General features: G+C 42.4%; 1 protein-coding gene across 1 annotated transcript in view; it reads right to left on the reverse strand.

Annotated features, from left to right (window-relative positions):
* The window catches only part of jmjd1cb (jumonji domain containing 1Cb), a 118,309-nt gene that overhangs the window by 36,563 nt on the left and 58,868 nt on the right, over window positions 1–22,878 (reverse strand). The window contains exon 3 of the mRNA XM_034860104.1: window positions 5,434–5,547. Within this exon, the coding sequence (XP_034715995.1) occupies window positions 5,434–5,547 (114 nt within the window). The remainder of the gene's footprint in view (window positions 1–5,433; window positions 5,548–22,878) is intronic.

Here is a 22,878-nt window from a genome sequence, read left to right on the forward strand (position 1 = left end):
TACAACTGGCAGCTCTACACTGTTGCAGCAACAGAAATAAAATGTGTCAATTTTTCAATTTTCAGCTTTACATAGGACACAATGTTACTTTCCTAAAGTACCAAAACACAGTCACAGACAACTGACACTCATTTGAAATGTTACAGATTGGTGTCTATGTCTCCCTGAAAGCCATCTTTAGTCAAATCTACATAGTACAGAATTCTGCTTTAATGGAGCACACAGACCACAAAGCAGCAATGCGTTCCATTGGTCCTTTGGAAAAGTTATGGAATTTAGGTTGATAATCTACTACTAACAGATGTTATTTCACTGGGCCAAATCAATTGCTGCCTGCTCAAATGAGAGGCCCTTTTGTTGGTAGTTAGTGATCTAGCAACCACATGTAAGGCAATCCTTCTATATCTAGCAACAGTGTGACCTAACACCACAGGTGTCTCTTTAAGCGTGTGCCTGGGTGTGTGTAGCACACGAGATGTTGTCAAAGTAACGTGACACTGGGGTGAGTATGCAACAGCAGGGAGGAGGTGGCAGTGTAAGGAAAGACAGAGAGAGTAGTATAGTACACTATAGTGGAGTATAGTAAACTGTATATATAGTTTAGTATGCAGTATTATGTAATGTAAGTATCTTCTTTACTGTATTATTATAATATCAGATGGATTTATTCCTTGTGGTTTTTTTATATGTATACACAGATGTATTTTTTGTCATTCCAATGAAGCAACATGAAATTGAGAGAGAGAGAGAAATTGAGAGAGAGAGAGAGAGCGAGCGAGAGAGAGAGAGCGAGAGAGAGAGAGAGAGAGAGAGAGAGAGAGAGAGAGAGTACGAGTGTACCAGCAGCCTAATACATTGGAAAACACACTGCTCTGTGTGTGTAGTTAGGTCAAACTGAGTCAGCACTAACAGTTTTACTCTCCACTGCCTGTCCTTCTGCCTTAACACACCCCATAACTTTCTAGCGACACACACACACCCACACACACATACACACACACACACACACACACACACACACACACACACACACACACACACACACACACACAACAGCCTGGGTTGGCCCACTAAACAGTGACTTCATTGTACAGTTTATGCCAAACAGATTGTAGCCCCCTCCCTCTCCCTCCCTCCTCTTCCGCCCTCTGGTCTTCCTGTCCAACTGGAAAAACAGAGAGGGGAGTGGCCACAGCTTCATCGCTCTGAGTGAGTGTGTGAGAGAGAGAGTCACACTGTTTTTACTGCTCAGTGGGGTTCAAAGGTCTCCAGAAGAATAGGCAGCTCTGTGTGGGCTTAGTGTTTTAAGAATGGAGGAATCTGTGTGTGTGTGTGTGTGTGTGTGTGTGTGTGTGTGTGTGTGTGTGTGTGTGTGTGTACATCTCTGGTGTTGTTGCCAGGAGAGGGAGGCTACCACTTTCCCTCACTTCAGATGGGTGTAGTTACTGCTGATGTGGGGGACCGGGAAAGTGTGGAAGTGGAAGTGTGTGTGTTCTAGTGTGATGCTCAGTTTGAAAAGGCATTAACAAAAAGCCACAACAACGCATTACAATTCCATCACAATACAGTATACGGTATTAGTTTATACTTTAGTAAAAGGTTTTAATATATGGGACATTTAAAGCAAAATATGGCCTCATCATGTACGATACATGTGTTACAGATACAGTGTTAGTATCTATCTGGTGATCCAGTCTCCAGTGTTTCCCTTACCATTGTTCTTGAAATGTCACAACCACCCCCTGCCCCACCCATAAGGAATGCCAAAATAATATTATATAATATATATACAGTATATTTTTTAAGAATGGATGCCCGAGATAAAGCTGTTTTTACACATACAGGCAATTTGCTTTTCGTTCCTTGCTGTAAAAGTTAAATTCATTTTAAGTTACGGGCTGGCTACCTTGCACCCGTAACGAGCAGACGTTCCAACACTACGCTTCCACTATAATGAATGAAAATCCCTGGGCCGGGGCTAGTACGTTCCTCTGCTCTGTGTCTGAGCAGCCGCTACACAATTCACTGCATTTAGTTTAGAAGTAGATCTGGGGGCCTCGGTGTGTTTTGTCACTGCACGTTTAATCTTTTTGTTTTTGTGTGGTGTGTAACAAAGGCCATTGGTTTCACAGTGTCTGGGACACCAATGATTGGCTGTGCTTTGGGTGAAGTTACACTGGTTGAAAAACTGCTGAAGAGACAATGAATGATTGAATAATTGAATGATCAAATGAATAAATCAATAACAATATGCATCAGTCAATCTTAGGGTGACCAGATGAGAATGGGTACAATTCGGGACGGGATGGGGGTTCAAGTGTCGTTATGAAACAAACAAAACAAACACAAAGTGTTGGTCTGTACAGCTGTGATATTAGATGTAGTTGGCATGCAGCCTGACGTCTAATCCCCCCCCAACCTGTGTGAAATACCTAATTCCTTCCTACATGTATTGCAAAACGCTTTGTTTGCATCACGTAAAACTGCAGTAATCCGGAGGTATTTCCCCACCCAGTCCTCCTGGTACCTGCAGAGACTTATTTGCTCTTTTTTTTCCTGCTACGTGTTCATCAGGTCCTGGGACACCAGCCTCCATTTCAACAATGACTGAATGAAAAATAATAATGCGTGTTTTCAAAATTTGCGCCTAGACACCCATGTGGGGCCTACGGACTGTTGCAGCCAATCAGACGATGACAGGAGCTCGCTAAAGGACGACTCACTCACCATAAACAGTACTTTATGTTCTATCAGACTATAACTACTCAGGAGTCTTGAGACTAAGCTCTAATTTCCGGGACAATTAGGGCAGCATTTGGGAATCGGGACAACTGCTTGGATTTCGGGACGTCTGGTCACCCTAGTCACTCTGTGTATAGTACTATCTATGGTTCATGATATGAGGAGAGAATATATTTGTCTACATTGGCAGCTTTACTTTAGGTCAACATTACAGATGGTCTGGACTGATTTCCTAACACAGAACCTTTTAGTTTACGACACACTTTAAGGATCGCATTTCAACTGTCATACTAGAAGTGTGCTTGTGCGTTAGTATGTAAGACTCAGTCCAGCTATGTCCAGGTCATGCCAGACTCCACAATAAGTCGACAGGCTGTCACTGTCACAGATGTCAGGTGTGTGTGTGCGTGTGTGTGTGTGTGTGTGTGTGCAAGCATGCTTGCATGTGTGCATGCCAGCCTTCTACGGGAAATAGGACAAGACACTGGGGATCATGCAGGCAGTATCCTGCATCAGACTAGGCTATGACAAAGCACTGCAAAATCAAATAATACAATATTCTTGACCAAATACCTTGATGTCAATATTGCGACGATATTGTTGTGTTGACCAATGGTGCTTTAACAAAATGTTTTTTACACAATGACATTTTTGATAAATAATCTCCAAAAATGATTTAATTACACGGTAAAAAAAACAAAAAAAAAACTTGCGTGCAAATGAATTGATGTAACGTGGAACTATCGTTAGATAAGCGGGTTCTAGGGAAAGTTCATCTGTAGCCCCGCCTTAGTTCTGAGGCTAGTCGAGCTCCGCCTACATGCAGTTTCGTCAGCACGACAGTTGAGTGTGTGAGTCAGAGACAGCAGCACCAAGGGCGAGTATAGCGAGTGGTGGCGACCCAAAAGAGCCAGAAGACCTGCCAGCCTCTTTAAAACGCAAGTTTGGGAGAACTTCGAGACTGTATGCCTGCAGCCTGAAGCCGCCCGTGTCATGCCCTCCCGCCCGGTGCCGTCCCGGCCTCGAAAACTTCGGGCCTTCGGGTCAGTTCCAGCAGTACAAGTGAGAGGGTGGTGGGTAAGACGAGGATTGTGTGTCGGCGTTGTTCAGCTATTAAGCCGTCAGTCGGGTATCTGAGCGGAAATACATCTAATATGCTTACGCATATCCGACAGACATGCCAAAAACTGTTCAACTTCCCCTCTCTACGGTGCCTAACCAGCCTTTAGACACAAATGCAAATGTACTCAAACCTCGTTACAACATGCTATCTCGTCCACACAGTTTTTGTTGTTATTATGCACTTTCATGAACAAGAGATGATGCATTTTCAGTGTTATACCTGATTGTATTGTATTGTTTACAAGTTCCAGCTCGAGTCTGGATAATGTGGGGTATGTACTGTTTCCTTCACACACTCAGGGGAGAGACTGTATGACAATAGGCTGTACAACCTGAGACATGCACAATAAAAAAATTAAAAATGCCTTCTGCATTTTTGTTTCGCCCTCCTTTGTATAAAACCGAACCGTGACTCCTGTGTACCGTTCCACCCCTAATGGACAGCTAGAGAAACTACTGCACAGATCCAACGCCTGAGTCACCAGAGGACACAGCAACAGCGAATCTAGTGGATCTACAAAAAGGAAAAAAATATAACTAGACTCTCTCTCTCGGAAGTTGGACTTGTCTTAAGCACAAACTGATGACTTAAACGTAAATGTGCAGAACACAGTCTTCCCGCCTGCTTGACACTGAGTGGAACACAGTGTTCCAGCCAGCACAATAACACAAGAAGCTGTGTTCAGCTTCAGACCACAGACACACACGCACACAATCAAATGCACAGCTGCATTACATAAGTATACATTCCTCAAATATTTACAGCCAATTGTAAAGCTACAGTATCCATCGTGTGTCTGTGCATCAGCCAGTAATAATGTGTGTGGATGGGTGTGTGTAATTTATAACTCAGTAGCGAACAGTCATGTGTAAAATCACTCAGAGGACAGACTGTGGCGGCGCATGTCGGCTTTATATTCACATCAAACCCTGGCAGAGTCGGATCCATATGGGACACAGCGCCCAACCCTGGCTGCTTCTCTAGAGCCAACGGCACTCCATGGCTGCAGAATCCAGCCTAGAACTAATTGTGAATGACTAATTCTTCGTTAGCGAATCCAGTTACAACGTGTACATCTGCCAAAGGACATATTTTTTGTTCTATTTTTAGCCAACAGAAAACCTTTTCTTTTTACTTAGGTAGCTCGGATCTGATATGGAAACAAAATGCATAACACAGACAGTATTTCTGCATTTTTTTTCTTAATAGCAAAGCAAGTATTATTTCTACATACTTTTATAGCCAAATGAGGCTAATCCTTATCAAACACATGTGCACATGTGGCGCTAGCTTCATATTTACTGTGCTGACGAGAGTGGTTTTAATCTTCTCATCTAACTCTAAGCACGAAAGCAAAAAAGTAAGCAAGTAAGTCCACTGTCATCCAGCCTGAAGTCATCATTCTTCTTCTGCAGGTATCAGATGTCTTTAAGGATTAATTTACAGATACATGGTCCGTTAAGGCTGGTGGTTGCAGATGTTGCTTGAACAAAAGATCTGCAGTAATCAGGCACAGCGGGTAGATTCAGAAAGGCTTGATGGTCACTGAGTGTGAGGATGATTGTTACCTGGTAGGGTTGGAAGGCCGAATGGTCAGACAGGAAGTCCAGCTGTCGGTCTAACAAGAATTCCACCGCTGTTACTGACGACAACAGGCTCTTCCCCACCACTGGCTTAAACGCCTGCACACACACAAAAAAGACACAACATGGTCAACACAGAAACGATTACCCAATAATAACATCAGTAGGACAATTAGGACAGTAGGGAATCTGGTCTAATTTAGGTTAAGTCTACAATAAACATGTAATGAAGAATATGTGTATATTGCCTTTTGTAGCTCCACTTCTAAAGGACAAAAAACACTCAACTAAGTGTCGGAGAATTGAGGCATTGAAGGACGAGAGATGAGGGACAGAGACAGAAGAGATTAGAGGGAGGAAAAGCAGAGACATGATGAAATGTGGCAGAGAGAGAGGGGGGGGGGGGGGAGATGGAGGAGAAAGAGACAGAGCAAGGGATAGAAGGATAGCTCCAGAGTAATGAATAAATTAATAAGTAGAGGAAGTCTGACAGTTCAAAGGCAGTACACTCCACTTTGATGCTGGCAATTTCTCTCTCTCACACACACACACACACACACAGATGATGTCTGTCAGCTTGCGGCCTGAGCTCAGCTGTTACTGCACACACGAGGCAGAGACCAGGCTCCACTCATTTCCATATTTCCACTGATGTGCAGTCAAACTATTCACAGCTATAGTCATCATGGTGAAGACGTTGTCTTGAGGTTTACCTACTACCACATTACTTCTTATTTCCTGTTTTAGGACAACTAGCTAGAGTAGACAAGCGTGCGTGTGTATGTGTGTGTGTGTGTGTGTGTGTCACTTTCACATTTGTAAGCAAAACATGATGGTGTGTGCAGCTCTATTTCTGTCTGTCTACATCTCAGATGTCCAGCCTACACTGACAGAATGCAGCTGACGGCAAAGTTAACACAACCGGACATTATTTTGGAAAACAATTGTATTTATTTAAGAGTGCGAGTCTCTTTTGGCCCCCGGAGTCTTGGTGAGTGTCTTACTCTGGAACATTACTGTAGAACACAACATGCACACTTATTTCCCTATTTTGATGATTATAGAGGAATGGGATGAGAATGTGGAATATAATTAAAATGCTTCTCCAATGGATCGTCAGCATAGAACACAAGAGCAACAATCAAATGTATCCTCTGCCTTACTGACATACTTACTACATAACTTAAGTTCAGAAAGCAGAAAGCAGATAGTAGGTGTGGATGAGAAACTTAAATAAGGTGTTTACATGGCACAGCATCCCAACATCTAAGTACTCTAGGCTAAATCCAGGATTCTAAAAGCCAGATTCAAACAGACTTTTTGTGCGTAAAGAAACCCACAGCCCCCTCATTCACCTGAATGAGGCTGGTCTGTTGATGCAGCAGTGGGGCCAACACAGACGGGGGGAAAAAACGCAGAAAGTTGCTCAACTTTTTTGACAGACATCCGGAAAGGCGTTGCTCCAAGTAGATTACCTTCAACATGAACCCTGAATTTCTAAAGCTTATCACACAGCCCTTGCAACCAAAGGTAAACTAATTGCCATTACATCAGAGACCTTCAACAGGGAATCCAGGTCTCAACATGAATGTGTCAACATGAATCCAACATACAGCCTATTAAAGAAAAAAAAACATTGATAATAGGCTAACTGGCCTGTAAGGTACTCACTAAGATAGCCATCCACAGATCCAGTTTATCCTAAGGATTCACTCTCCCACATGTATTTTTTGTTTTTTAAAGCTACATTCAAGAATTTCTCCCATCTAGCGTTGAGATCATATGTCGTAATCAAACTTCCTCTCGCCACGCAGTTCAAAGTACGTATTGCAGCTACGGTGGGCGTCACGCTTCAAAAAACGAAAGTGTGCAAAAGGTCTCCTATCAGCCGTGGTTGTTGGAGTGCGCGTCAGAGAGAGTGGCGCGGACACAGGATAATTAACTAGTGTGCTGGGGTCTGCGTCCAAAGCAGCTCCAGTGTTCACTCTTTTTTTCTGATAACGCCGGTCTCTTGGTCTTTTCAATATCGGTTTTATTTTTCTGGGCGACGAAGACGGATTTGGATTTTGAATACATGTGGTCGTCCGTGTTTTGTTCTTCAAACTTGCCGGGGCGCTAACAGCTAACAGCAGCAGCGGGTTAAAAAACGCCTAAAGGCAGAGCAGTATGGCCTGTGTGTCCCTTACCGCCTAATATACATGGCACATAACTATGGAGAGTCTAGTACCTCGGATCATGCAAGCGCAAACGTAAAATTTCAATCCAATAGGAATACTTGAAATTGATGCTGGTGGTCAACATTTATAAAAAAGGACAAGTTTGGGAAGGGGCAACACAGATTTTGGATCTTTGATCAACTACAAACGTGACACGATGTAGCTTTAAACATTATGTTATGTGAATTTAACACCTTTAACGATAGGACAGCTCAGTCATGAAAGTGTGTGTGTGTGTGTGTGTGTGTGTGTGTGTGTGTGTGTGTGTGTGTGTGTGTGTGTGTGTGTGTGTGTGTGTGTGTGTGTGTTGGGGTGGGAGACATGCAGGAAACAGAAGTCATAGAAATTAAGCTCTACATATGTGTGCATGCTCTACCAACTGAGCTAAACGACCCCCTAAGTGTATTTTTAACATTATGACACAATTGATAAAATCATGCCAACAAATACTTTAATAGCTTAGTATTGTACTATGCCATAAAAAGGTATGTGTAAAAGCTTTAGGCCACCTACACATTGTTGTAGGCACTGTTTAATAGGCAATTTATAAACATAAAAACAGGTATACTGGGCAAAATATTCCAATAGGCAATTTATGGGTCTACAATTTCAATGGAGATTTAAATGTTCTACAAACGGTGTTCTTTCATTGTAACTAGTGTACATGTTGGTTAGAGGAGAACCTTGGCAAGGCTCACAGCCTTTTAACACAGAACCCATAAAGCAGACTTGTTACCGTGACAACCACTGCCGGCACACTATGCTGGTGAATCTCGAAGAGAATGACTCAACTGTGTCGACACACATTTGTAGATCTAGAGGTGGTAGTAAATATGTCTGGTGGAACATCACTTCATACCCAACAGCAGATCCAAACTAAAGGGCCTTGACACTGTTATGCTCCCAGCAGTCAAAGGCACCTTTGACTAACTGGTCTGAATAGGTCTGAAGCATTTCTCAGCTGCGTGTGTGTTCTGGAGGACTCATGTTTTATCTGGCACACACTGAGCAGCTGAAGAAATGCTCGGAGTGCCTGGAGGTATTACGTTATCTAACAAATATTTCACATTTGGTCGACAATTTGTGCGGCTATGTCTCTCTCTATGTCTCAATTGGATTCAGAATAAAATGTGTACAGGTCTTGGATAGAAAGAGGCCCGCCCTACTAGCTTCTGACAAAATGTTTGATCAAATGAGCTTTTGTTTAAAATTTTGTTGACAAAGCCCTTGACACAGTGTTAAAAGCTGCAGCAAAAGCAAACCTGGAGTCAAGAGTAGGTCAAGATCGAATTTTCACAACTAACTTTAAAAATAAGACAACAAACAAAATAATCGTGATCCAAAATCCACATCTCGCACAACTTCCCCCAGCAGGTGGAGGTCACATTGGCGCTAAAATCTATTCTGTTTAAATGCTGCCTTCATCCGCTGACGAAGTCTGTAAAATGTACTTGAAAGTAGGGCAGAGAGATAATTCAATATAAGATTTTATCGTCTTTCAATGGAATTGTATCTTAATGAAACCAAATATCCCGATATCTTGATATACAATTATGTTGTCCAAATTCAACTCAAATTGCTAAAAAAATAAATAGAAATTGCATCTGAAATATTTTGAGGGAATATTACATATCCCTTCTGGACAACAAGAATCAAGTAGAAGCACATAAGCTTAAAATGAGCTAAACTAAAAAGAGTCAAGTGCAAGGGTTTTGTTTATTTAGCCAAGGTGCAGTCAAAAGTGAACATATAATATGGAGACTGACGTTTTTTGCCGTTCTCACTTCCTACTATTTGTGTGCATGCATGCAAACATAGTGTATAGCTGGATAAGTTGTTTATTTATTATAAATGCTATGCTATGCTCAGCATTAGTTGAAAGTTCCATAAAAAGCTAGTAATTGGACCATGGGTTGAGATTTTTACACTTAGTATTTTTTCATCTATATTTTTTGAATATTTGTTCTTGTATTCTATCTTATTTTCTAATTTCATGTTTATTCTGTTTGCGTGCTGTGTATCCGTCCATGCATCCATCTACCCGTCCATGCATCCAACTATCCGTCCATGCATCCATCCGTCCATCCTTCCGTCCATCCATCCGCCCATCAATGCATCCATCATCTATCCATCCGTCCTCCAGTCCATCCATGCAGCTGTCCCTCCATCCATCCGTCCATCCGTCCATCCATCTGTCCGTCCGACTGTCCATCCGTCCACCCATCCATCCATTTTTAGGTTTAGCTTGAAATGTATTCTTGACCTTAGACCTTTCACTCATATCACATGATGACTCTGCCCAGTTGCCATAGAATTGTAGAGGTTCAAGTTTAAATTTTCACAGGGAAGATTGTGTGATAGGATCAAAAGTTCAACAACAGTTGTTATTGACTTTTGCGGCGAGACTATCCTAACTGCTGTTTTCAAGAGCTAAAATGAATTTTTGTACTCAACTATAGAGGTCTGTCTTCTGGTAAAGACTGATTCACTATGTCTTTCAGTAATGGTTGATTTCCCGGCTGGCTCCCTTAACTCACACCTAGCAGTAAAGGCTTTGATTCTTAGTCTTCGAATTTCTATATTTAGAAACAAATTGGTCTTGATGGGTTATTGTTAAATTTGTAAAGAATAATTCATCAACTGAATTAGAACCAGCATTGTGAAAACCACCTTTTTGCCAAATTTGTCAGCTAAAGAAAGAACACAAAAAAGACTCCAAATAGTAGCACAGCAGGAAGTTATTTTACATACTTTAATGTTAATTGTGGTTAAAGAAGCTGATATTAGGCAGACCTGTGCTGGATTCATCTAGGCCTTCAGAAATGTCAGGATAGGTGGAAATAGGAGTCTTCTCATTCCTAGATTTAGGAGGTTTAATTTTTTACTTCTAAAATCAACAGCTTTAAACGCAGCGCATGGCTGCCATCTGTTGACCCCTGCTCTCATTCCCCTCCCTCTCAAATTGAAAGGACATGACAGTTCCTTCATTCCCTTTAAAATGACTTGTCCAAAGTACACATACACGCGCACGCACTCAACCGCAATTGGGTCACATCTGCCAGTGTGCCAGGAAATAGCATTCTGTCACTGCGTATTTCCAGACAGGCAGCAGGAGAGTGGATAAGCAGAGAGGAGACACATTTACTTACTGTCAACACACAGCACACATTAAAACCAGTGAACTTATAAAAAACAAAGACTCACTTATGTCTTTATAACAAACCAAAGACAAAACATATTTACACTTAAGCTCCAAGGCAGGAATAACATCTGAAAAGGACGTCGTTAGAAAATGCCATTCTGAGAAAGCAGATAAGTCTCCACACAACACATCCTCTGCTGTTGTGTGTGTGTGTGTGTGTGTGTGTGTTGCAGACTAGATTGTGTGTTAAATAATTGATAAGGAAAAGCGCAACAGAATGTAAAGGAGATGAAGAGAAGATGATGGAGCTCATGCATTACCAACTGACCTAGAGTTGCTATTACACACACACACACACACACACACACACACACACACACACACACACTTTGTCATCCAGGGGGGGGGGGGGTCATTACCAAAAGAATGTCAGAGATAGATAGAGGGAGAGCGAGATACTGTGCTATATATTGATATACAGGTGCCAAGTATGGATCTTTTATTATATATGTGTAGGTCAGTTTCTTTGCCTGACAATCCCATTTTGCAACAATAAAACTGAAGTGATATGACCAAACAGAAAAATGTATCTTTTTAGATATAACAGATGTTGACAAAGTTTCCTTTTGGCGACATCATTTGAAATTGGGAAAAATTAGAAGTTGGGAAAAAGGTTATAAATTGCAATTTATCGCTGAATATTGCAACATGTTTAAAATCGCAACAGTATCGTATCGTGGCATGAGTATCAAGATGAAATAGTTTCAGGAGATGTCTGGTGATTCCCACCCCTAGCTGCTGCGTGTCATCAGTGTACTGGGTGCTCACCCAGACGCCCAGGATGTTAGAAAGATCTTGATTATTTGGAAAGCCATCTGATTAACTGGTGCAGGTAGAACACCCACCAGGGTCTAGATTTCATTGTACAATCAAACGGTTACTAAAAAAAAGAGCTTATTTTGAGGGAAATACCACTGGGTGGTTACTCGATCAGGTAGGCCTATTTAAAGTACCTGGCAATACTAATTTAGAATGCGATCAACAAATATTGCGCCCCCCTGCGATTTGGTTATTGCACTCGTCCATATTGCGATTTCGATATACAATTAAATTAATTGTGCAGCGCTAACAAGAACTACTTCCTTTCCTTCTCCATTAATGCTATTATATATTTTATGTCATGATTAAGAATGGATTGAATTGATCCTGTTACGGAGTGACATACTGCAGGTCAGTACCAATGAAAAAAGATCAGTTGTCAAAATTGTTGGAAATAGATTTTCTGGCAATGAAATAATCATTAATCCACTAATCATATCAGCAATAATTTGAAGTCCCCTCTTCCTGAGAGACTCGTGGATGTGAGGTTTGGCCTCCACATGGCAACTTTTTCATTGTCTGGATCTCAGTGATCTGGTCTGTAGAGGTAAGGGAAAGCTTTTCCTGCATGTCTCTGTTCGTGTAACATTAAACAGCCAATCACAAACAGTTTTAGATCTTGGTAGAAGCATGCAGCATTCTTACTGGCTAACTGATGAGATGTACTCCTTAGGTGTTGAAATTGGGTATTGAATGACTTGGTATTTTTCGATACTTTAGAAACATTTAGGTCGGTGCCTATGAAGTATTGAATTTGGTACCCTGCCCTGATGACACATCACCTTCTCCCGCTGGTCCACTCCCCCACCCTTAAGTTAGTCTACTCTACTCTACAGGGAACTAACCAGCATCTGGAGTTCTACTCCACAAAGCTACTGCAGCTCAACAGTGACAGCGCTGGTTCTACAGACTGAACATGAAAAAACACTTTCATTTTCAACTTTACAACTTTAAAAAAAGCTACTAAAATATAGCTCATGTTACATCCAATCCCAAATTGCCCAACTAGTCCGCTGTTATTCAGACAAACTGCTTCAAAGAAGACAGCCCATCTGTTCCAAAATGGCGTGTTGTATCACTGAATTGCAAAGGATTTAATGTGTGAGGCAAAAGTTTCAGAAAGTCGTGACATCTGCCAAACAAAAAGTGAATCAACAAAGAGGAAGTGAGGATCCGACCTGGAAGTACGGAAGAGGATTCTAAATAAAAGATCCAAGCAGGTCGACAAACAATGTATGCAAAGGTGAGTTATGTAGTCTGTTATCTTTGCTCAAGGATACGGCTTGAGGTGCCTTGAAAAGCTCATTAAAGGGTTCGCCAGTAACTTAGTATAGCAATTTGATAAAGTTGGGAGACACAAGAAAAGAAAAAAATTCAAAATTCTAGCAACATGGCTTGTGATATCCTGACTTTTAGTTCAAAACTCAGTGGACTTTAGTTTTCTAGCTCTGTCCAATAATTATTTTGCAACCTTGCCTGAACCTGAGTGTTACTGTGTGATACGTTCACAAATTATAGTTGATTGATTATATTAGATTAGATTAGATTAGATTAGATGATCCCCACAGCGGGGAAACTCCCTTGTTACACCAGCATTTTCTATAATGAACGCAAAACAAACAAACAAGTAAACCCACACACCTTGGTCTGCCATCATGACCCTTCAGTGGTCCATGTGGACCAATGATGTAATCGATAACCAATTTATCGAGTCACAAGTTATCTTAAACCGAAGTGCAAATCTCAGTGTGAAAGCATTGGTTATTAAAACAGTTGTTTTATAGTTTCTTATTCAGAATTTTCCTCTTTCCCTTCTTATGTGAATAGGGGTTCTGGCATTGATGACACGCCTCTGTACACGCCCACATCATTCAAACTCCATGTCCACAGTTGGTAACTAGATTTTCCATTCAATGTGTGAAGCCCAATCCGAGATGGCCACTCTCTCACACTCTCACACACAGGAGTTCAACCAGAGGTACAGAATGAGTAGTACTCGTTGTGACAAGTTAACTGACTTTGGGGGGTTGAAACGCAGCAATGGGCCACAGGTCGGATTTGAACCCGGGCCGCTGCGGGATTCAGCCAACATGGGGCGGACCCCCAGCAAGTGAAATACGCTATGCACATGCACAAGTCACGGGTTTTTCTGACATCTCAAAGGCGATAAAATCGTGATGAAAACAGATACTGTGAATCAGAGAAACTGACTTGGCCATCACTGTGAGCCATGGTTAAGGCTGAGCCATATCCTGTATGATTAGGAATCAGACATCTGCACACACAGCGTGTACTTGGAAACATTAAATCATTTACCACTTTAACTCCGATTGATCCTGTTATAGAGTAACATAGGTCTGCTGTGCACGGCTGTTCGATTGATGGTGTGATTGTCGGGGTTGGGTACCAAACTCTACTTTTTGGGTGCCGACTAAATTACATCACTTATTCGTCTTCTCTGCATATTGACAGTGAGCGGAGCACGAACACACACACACACACACACACACACACACACACACACGCAGTCGGAGTAAGCTCTGCAGTTCTGTTTATGTCACAGTGAGTCACGATTCCGATAAAGTGGTTTCAAGTGTAGTTGCAGTTTTTCAAAACTTCATGCAGACACCATTTATGTGATATGATATTAATGGCAAGGCAAAAGAGGTTGCGGTGCTATTACAATTCTTCTGAGACAAGAAGGCCCAACACTGGCACAACAAATACGCCCTGGGGACTGACTGACAGGCCGAGCTTGTAAGGCAAGGCAAGGCAACTGTATTTCTACAGCACCTTTCAGCAACAAGGCAATTCAAAGTGCTTTACATCAAACGTTAAAGTCTTTTTTACTTACAATTATTCAATTAATTATTATAGAAAATGTCAGATAAAGGTGAAACATAGCCGTCACAGCTTCTCAGAGGCCATGGTCACAAATCCCCTAATTATATCAGCAATAACTTGAATTCCCCTTTGCAGACAGAAATATATACAGTCACAAGTGCAGTGATTCCAGATCACAGTTTGAGGCAGATTAGGTTTCACAGGGCAATAGAAAAGTCTGGATCCTAGCCAGAGACATAAAGCGGAGTTTAGGCACACAAAAAAGAGAAAGAATAAACTGCAATCAAATAGCACTATTACACTTTTTGAGGTCTTAAATGCATAAAGTAAAATGGTGGAATTGCTCTAAAGACACCGTCCGACTCTACAACCGACACTACAAATGATCCCGTTTGACAAAGCTTAGGTATAGACCACAACATTAGTAGGTATGTAGTAAGGAGGCATAGAAGACGAAGCTAGATTATCATGCTAACAGCATCTTCAGGGACTGACACACACACACACACACACACACACAGGACAGAAGAGATTAGAACAGTTTGTTACTTCAGTCCCCTGGATCGAACTCAACTCTGGTTTTCAAATGAAAAGCGGCAGCGATTTGAGCGACAGCGGAGGATATAAAAGCGTAACGTTACCTCTCTCCTCCGGCTCCAACCAATGCCAAGGAGCAATGGCTCTGAAGGAAAAGCACTTGACAAAACTAGCTTTGATCCAGCGAGCAGGGGAGAGGCCGGAAGAAAGAAAATGCAGGATGACGATGGTAAAAAGGCCGAGAGAGAGAGAGAGAGAGAGAGAGAGAGAAAGAGAGACAGAGAGATAGTGAGTGGTTTCTTCTTGTTGTAAGAAAAGACAGATGGCCAAGAGGGAGAGAAAGCAGAGCGGACGACGAGCTACACAGCCGACATTTTAACTGCTAGTGACGCAAGGAGGGGTAGAAAGGGAAGAGAGGGAGGGACGGAGGGAGGGACGGAGGCAGGGCCGGCTGACACACACACACACACACACACGCACACTTCCTCTCTCCCTCTCTGTGACGCAGCCTCTCTCTCTCTCTCTTACTCACCATCCTCTTTGACTTGCTCTCTTTAAATTTCCCTGCCTCTCATCTCTCTCTATTGCAGTCCGTCTCACGCCTACTCCTCCCCCTCTGCTCTGTTCAATTCAGCTTTATTGACAGTCATTTCCTAACACACACATATTCCTAACACTCTACTTATAGCTCAGTATTAAGACAGCGTATCAGTAAAGAACAAACTTTAAACTCTTTATCTAAAGCCATCTTCATAGAACTGGCTGGGCAAAAATGCTAAAGCAGAGCTTAACACAATAAAACATAGTTCCCGCACTCAGATCTAATTTCCACCTAGTGTTAGCACGCATGATTTTTATATTTACATGCTATATGTGTCTAGTGCCACTGTGTGAAACTGAATCATTACAGTGATCTAGTAGTATACACAACTGCGTTGGTACAGTTTGATAACAGTGATTAAGAAACTACTGCATGCTGCACTAATACTTTTATACAAGACACGTGTGATGTAAAAAAAGGGTTGCTCGTAGTGACGAACCCGCAGAGAACGATCACTAAATCTGCAGCTCCCCTGGTCTTTCGTGTTTTTGTTTTGGTGGTTTTACAGGCGCTCTCATCAGAGCTGCTTTCCAGCAACAGCAGGCTCAGAGGGGAGGGGCGGTAACTTATCGGTTTGGTTCAAACCACCAGTGTACCAAGTTCGTCTGTGTCATCATGTTTCTTCGATTTCGTAACTAGCAACGTCTATCCTAACACCTTCACTGTCATGTAGCACCAGAGCACCGCTGTTTACCCTCACCACACCTCCAGTCGCACCATGCGTGTTTAGAAGTGCAAAAGGAATCAATGATTAAATAATTAAATAATACACTCAACATTATTAGATTAGGGCTGAATCCCATTTCTCTATCTTACCCCTACCCCTTCCCCTAGGAAATGGGACAGCACTTAGTTCCATCACCATACAGTATTGATCACAAACTTCCAAGATGCTGTCTGCAAGTCTGTCTATATATCGATTGTGTGGGTTTTGACAACAGTGTCATATGCATTTATGTATTTTATAGTTCACTTTGGTGGTGGTGGTAGTAGTGCAGATGTTCTTGTCTGTGTAGTACTAAGGTCTGTTTTCAATACACATGTGTATCCACACTGAATGGTGTGTTGTATTTATGTTTTAGTTATCGCCGTTTTGAATGACGTTGATGTTCATAAAGACTTTTTGTCTTTCTTATTGCCCAATAAATTGAACATTTGACAACAGTCAAAAACATTACATAAAATATATTATAATACAGAACAATTATCCACTATCAGAACCACAACGTACATGTCACACACATAAAAAGGCAGTAAATCCAAACTAACTGGGTCTGGACTAGAGGGTGTGTGGATCAGCACTGGTGGACCATGCTCACATACGGTCTCGCCAAAGTATTCTTAAGCTTCCTTTCTGAGAAAGTTGGATGACAAATGTCAAGGACACTAGACTTTTGACTATTGATTTATTAGATATGCCTCATGTGTAGAAGTGATACTTAGATCCTGAAGATCTTGGCTGCACGTATAAAACCCTATGATCTAATAAGTTCAGAGAAGCCCTCCAACTAGGGGCCTTTTTATAAACCCTGCCAGATACCTATGCTCCACTGAAAACCTATTTGTAGATTTTGTCTAAGAAAGACCTTATAAAATATGGAATGAAATGGGACTTTTACACTTGGGTAAGTCTTCTTTGCCAAAAGGACCAAGCCACAGTGAAATTAACAATTTGCCCTTAACACACGTGGTTGAATATGACGTAATAATTAGCAAATAGGAAAGGGGTAAGATAAGTATTTAGATGAATGCAGTGTATGGTTTGAAATAGAGCTGGCTGCCCTGCTGCTAGTCCAGCTATCTATTTTGAAGGGCTCTGTCGCTGCTACGGGCTTAGCCCCGCCCAAGACGATTGTGATTGGTTTAAATAAATACAAACGAGCCACATTGTTTTCCCCCCTGTCCCAGAATGATAAGCAGTCTAGCCAGACCATACTCGCTGACACAGCACTGTGGAGATAGGTCAGGTCAGGCAATGAGAGGCTACACACACACACACACACACACACACAAACACACACACACACACACACACACACAAACCATCACCTTTGAACTCATAAACTGACCACAAACCAGCTTTGGTTAATCTGTCCATCGCTCAGCAGATTTACACTCTGCTACTGTAACAGTCCGCGCGCACACACACACACGCAGTTGTGCAGTACTGCAGTCCATCTGCTGCACTGATGCAGGATTAAAGCAAGTGTGTGTGTGTGTCTCATTCACACACACTTGCTATCAAATCCTCTATCAATCCCAAACAACGATACATACAAGAAAACCCCAACCATTTTGACCGTGTGTATAATACATGTGTGCAGTGGTAGAGGAAGCTCATTTTCTGGCATCAAAACATGGAAGCCTCTAAAAATCCGAGATTAAGTGTTCCGCTCCGATGGTGTGTGAGAGGCCTGAACTACTTCAGTGTAGGGAGAAAACCATTTTTCCTGCATAAAGGTGAGCTATAATTACACATGCACACACAGAGGCAGGAGATTACACCAGACCAGCTCCATCTGCTTAGGGGAGAGAACGAGGGACACAGAGAGAAAGGGGAGGGGCGGGGGCTGGAATTTTTATTGACCCAATTTCCACCAAAACTACATTTCAAACAGTTGACCGGTTTACAGTACTCTCTACTCTCCTAACAAGCCCATGAACACTACACAAGCCCCAGACTGTTCTAGTTGGTCTGTGGATGTAGATGTACTCCACAGCAAGGGAGTGCAAGACCAGCTGGGTTATGGATGCATTACAATGGTGAACACAGTTTAGAGACACAGCTTTCAAAAGGAGAGAGCTGCATGTGATGGTGAGCGCACAAACACACACACACACACACACACACACACACACACACACACACACACACACACACACACACACACACACACACTCCTTTGTTCTTCTGTCACCATGAACAAAGCCACTACAGTGACCAGATAACAAGATGCATGCTGATATCTATTTGTGTTTGTGTTTGTGCGTGCGTGTGTGCGTGTGTGTGTGTGTGTGTGCGTGTGTGTTTCATTTTCCAAAGTGGGCCATTGTTGCTAGGTAACGTAGCAAGACGTGAGTCGTCTGCAGCCGGTAAAGAGAAGTCAAACAAAGATATTGCGCTTACTTTTATTCTCAGTCTGTCGTCTTCTAAATCACTGACTTCCCCTTTACATCCCCTCGATCATCTCCAACACTCCTTCCTATCTGCTGTTTGGCCTGTAATCTGATCAGTGTACAGCCCATTTATCAGATTGAATAACAAAATTGCTGTCAAAAAGCCATCTGATATGATATGAACCACTTCACCAGTTTCTCTCAGCTGTGAGTTCCCAATGACTATCTGTGGGAAACTGAGTGAATAGAAACTTACAAACACAAATGTGTGACAAATGATACAAGTTTATGCATCACAAATCTTCAGGACCACAAGGTTTTGGGAAGCTATTTATAGAATCTCTTAACGGATTCTCCCATCAAATCCTCCCTGCTGGCAGCAGCTACGGACAAAACCTCCCCAGGAATTCATTTCTAAAAAGATAAAGAAAAAATGCCACACACACACACACACACACACACACACACACACACACACACGGTTAAGATAAAACCCTAAGTTTTCAACATACACACGATCTGTCTGGGTCTCTCTTGCTCTGAAATTAGGACAGAGGACAGCTCTGCCGGATAATGTTGGTGTGCACATGGGCACTTAGCCAGATCACAGCATGAAAGAGAGAGTGTGTGTGTGTGTGTGTGTGCGTACTTGTGTGGGTCAGAAAGTAGAGTGTCCCATTAGTTTTAATGCTGGCTCTGCACCATTTGCCTTTGCTACAGAGGTGGCAGACAGACTCACCCTCATGCGGCCTGTCATTTAGTTCAGCAGTGTGTCTCCATTTAAAGCAGGAACGACCTCCACGTTGTAACCTCCATGGTTTCCAATGGCCAATCCATGTATGTCAAAATGAGCTGTATGGATCAACATTTAATATGGGAATGCTAAGATACGACTATAGCGATATAGTACATTTTGTGTAAATTCTATGGGCAAGATGAAATACCCAATGTCTGTCAAATAAATACCCGCAAGTGCAAAAGTCCTGTGAATACAATAGTTCTTAACGCATTCCTGCAGATTGATTTGTAACGTGTTTCAACAATGATCTAATAAAACTTTCCAAATGATACAACACTAAATGTGTGCATCATATAATGTACGTTTCTGTACGTATTCTACATTCCATCGTTCATTTATCATATAATCAATAATATAATCAAACTAGAGGGAGGCAGGGTAGTACAGCCTGATCCAGCAGGGGAGAGTTCTAGCCCGACCAGCCTCCTCTCTTTACCCCGTCTCTCTTAATCATGCTGTAATAGTTTTAGACTGCTGGGGGACTTCCTATGACACACTGAGCTCCTCTCTCCTTTCTCTTTCCATTTGTGTGCATCCATTTCCCGAAATGCTGGTTACTAACCCAGCTCTTGGGGAGTTATTTCCCGGAGTCCTTGCCCAGCATGTCTCCTTGGATTAGGGTTGTCGCCGTGGTCCTGCTACACGTCCTGAGATGCCTTGTTACATCCTGCTACGCTCTGCGGTGTCCTGCAAAGTCCTTCTACGTCCTGCTGGGCCCTGTAATACCCTGCTGCGTCCTGCCATGCCATGAACTACTACAAACTACTATTTCTAGTCACTGTTCCATTATCTTTTATTGTGACTGTTATTGCCGCTATTCATTACACCCCCAACCGGCTCTGTCAGACACTGCCTACCAAGAGCCTGGGTCTGTCCCAGATTTCTGCCTAAAAGGAAGTTTTTCCTCGCCACTAAAAATGCTTGCTCTGGGGGGGATTTACTAGAGTTTTTGGGTCTTTGTAAATTATAGCGTCTTCTAGACCTGCTCTATCTGTAAACTCTTTTTATGAATTGATACTATAAATACAGTTGAAATGAATTGAATTAAAGTTGTTCTGATTGCAAAAAGGGGCCGTCAGGCTCCCAACATCCAGCTGGAAACAGACACAGGCGCAGAGGCCACCCAGCCCACCGTTCACTGTCTAGAAGGTAGCCCCCTCTGATGGGGGGATAGACACACAGAGACGGTCTTGTCTGTCCATGTAGTCAGGATCGTAGCCATAGGTCTTAAGTGATAGTGATCTTCATCTTTTCCTCCTTTGGCCAGGCTAGCAGTCAGCAGGAGGCTTATAGCCACATGCCATCCCCTTCCAACGTCAACCACATACAAGCACAACTAATATTTGTAAAATAGACCATTCAGCATACGTTTTGCAAAGCTGACGGAGAAGTGACCAGAGAGTTTCCGCGCCTTTTAAACTAATGAACGTTTGCAGTGAGAGTAATTTTTTACATGCATCCCACATCCTTTCCTTCATTTATATTCCCAATGGTATGATGCAGCATGGCTGACTATCTCCTCTATCCTCTGTCCTTCCCTTTGTTCACTTTCACACACACACTCTCTCTCTCTCTGCCCTTGGGTGTCATCTGGTCATTGGAATTCACTTTGTGTCTTTGATGGGAGTCTGCAGTGAATGACTTTAATGAGTTCACACAGTGCTCAGCGCTCCCTGGGAGAGAGAGAGAGAGAGAGAGAGAGAGAGAGATGATGTAATATCTGGATCAGAGATGCAACTGCACACCCGCACAGCAAAGACCATCTCTCTTTTTCTTTCCTTTAGAACACAGTTATGATTTTTTTGTTTCACGTGTGTGTAATGTTGATCATTTTTGCATTCGGATGTGTTTCTCAATAAGAGGTTTGAGGTGAGAATAGCAGGATTTTCATCTAATCTGGAAAGAATATTAGTCTCAAGCCGGGCATTACGACAAACGTAGTAGAGATGCACACGAAACGCTGTATTAACGTTACCGTTTTAAAAACTTGGGGGTGTGCATAAAAACCAACAATAAAAACACAGTAATCTTCCCTCAGAATTTAGTTCTGTTGCTAAAGTGGGTGTAGAATGAGCGGTAATGTTAAATCATCTGTTTCAGGTAACAGCACCCTAGGGTACCGTCTATTTGCTGGATTGTTCCGAGGTAACGTGGGTAGCTAACGTTAGCAGATAAGCCCGTTGGTATTGATCATATGTGTTGATCAATAATGGATGGCAGTAGCTCAGTCCGTAGGGTTGGGAACCAGAGGGTCGCCGGTTCAAGTCCCAATTAGGACCAAAGTAAGGCGCGTGGGTTGGTAGCTGGAGAGATGCAAGTTCACTTCCTGGGCACTGCCAAGGTGCTCTTGAGAAAGGCACTGAACCCCCTTACACCGTTCAGGGTGCTGGTCCGACACTGGCAGCCCACTCACTCTGACATCTCTCCATAAGTACATGTGTAGGACCTAAACGTGTGTGTTTTTCAGGCCTGTGTGTAGTGTAATAACAACAAGAGTGTATATTGTAATTCCAAAAAGGAGATCAATAGAGCATCAATTTATCTACTGTGTGTTTTTATGTTAGATGGCAGATGTTAAAACATGTGTGCCAAGAAGTCATGCCATTCTTTACACTGCTGATGTGTAATGCTGGCATTCCATTTCAGTAATGGAGTCATGTCAGCGGGAGAAAGAACAGAGACAGAGAGAGGTCCCTATGATCATTGTAATACAAAAATATTGTGTCAGTGAAGGCAAACCTGAAGACGCCCTTCAAAAGGCACAGTACAAACACAGCAGACAATCAAATAACTAGGCTAGATCAACACAGCCACTTTGGGCTTCATAAGCTCCACTAATGGCACGGTGTATGCAGCCAGACGCTTACTGTCATGTGTGACCAGGTCACGTGGTGCAAAGACTTGCCAACCCCCCCCCACCCCTCTCTCTCTCCTCCACACTGTCACGTGATGACAAGCACACATTTTTAGGCATTAAATAAATTATGTTTAGTCTTTGTCTTCTATATAAGTTGCCGGCTGTATACGTTTTAAGACCCCAACGGTATACCTCATTTGTGTGTGTGTGTGTGTGTGTGTGTGTGTATGTGTGTGTGTGTTTTTTTTGCTGACCAAACTAAAGGAATGACTACATTTGCAACACTGTATGCCCCTGTGTATAACACAGCTTTAGTCAATAATTATTTGCAGAAGTCATTCTGCCCTTTAGTAGCACTGCTACAGCAGAGAAAGAGAAACACACACACACACACACACACACACACACACACACACACACACACACACACACACACGC

Source organism: Etheostoma cragini, chromosome 21 (assembly GCF_013103735.1).
Source record: "Etheostoma cragini isolate CJK2018 chromosome 21, CSU_Ecrag_1.0, whole genome shotgun sequence".
Classification (NCBI taxonomy): domain Eukaryota; kingdom Metazoa; phylum Chordata; class Actinopteri; order Perciformes; family Percidae; genus Etheostoma; species Etheostoma cragini.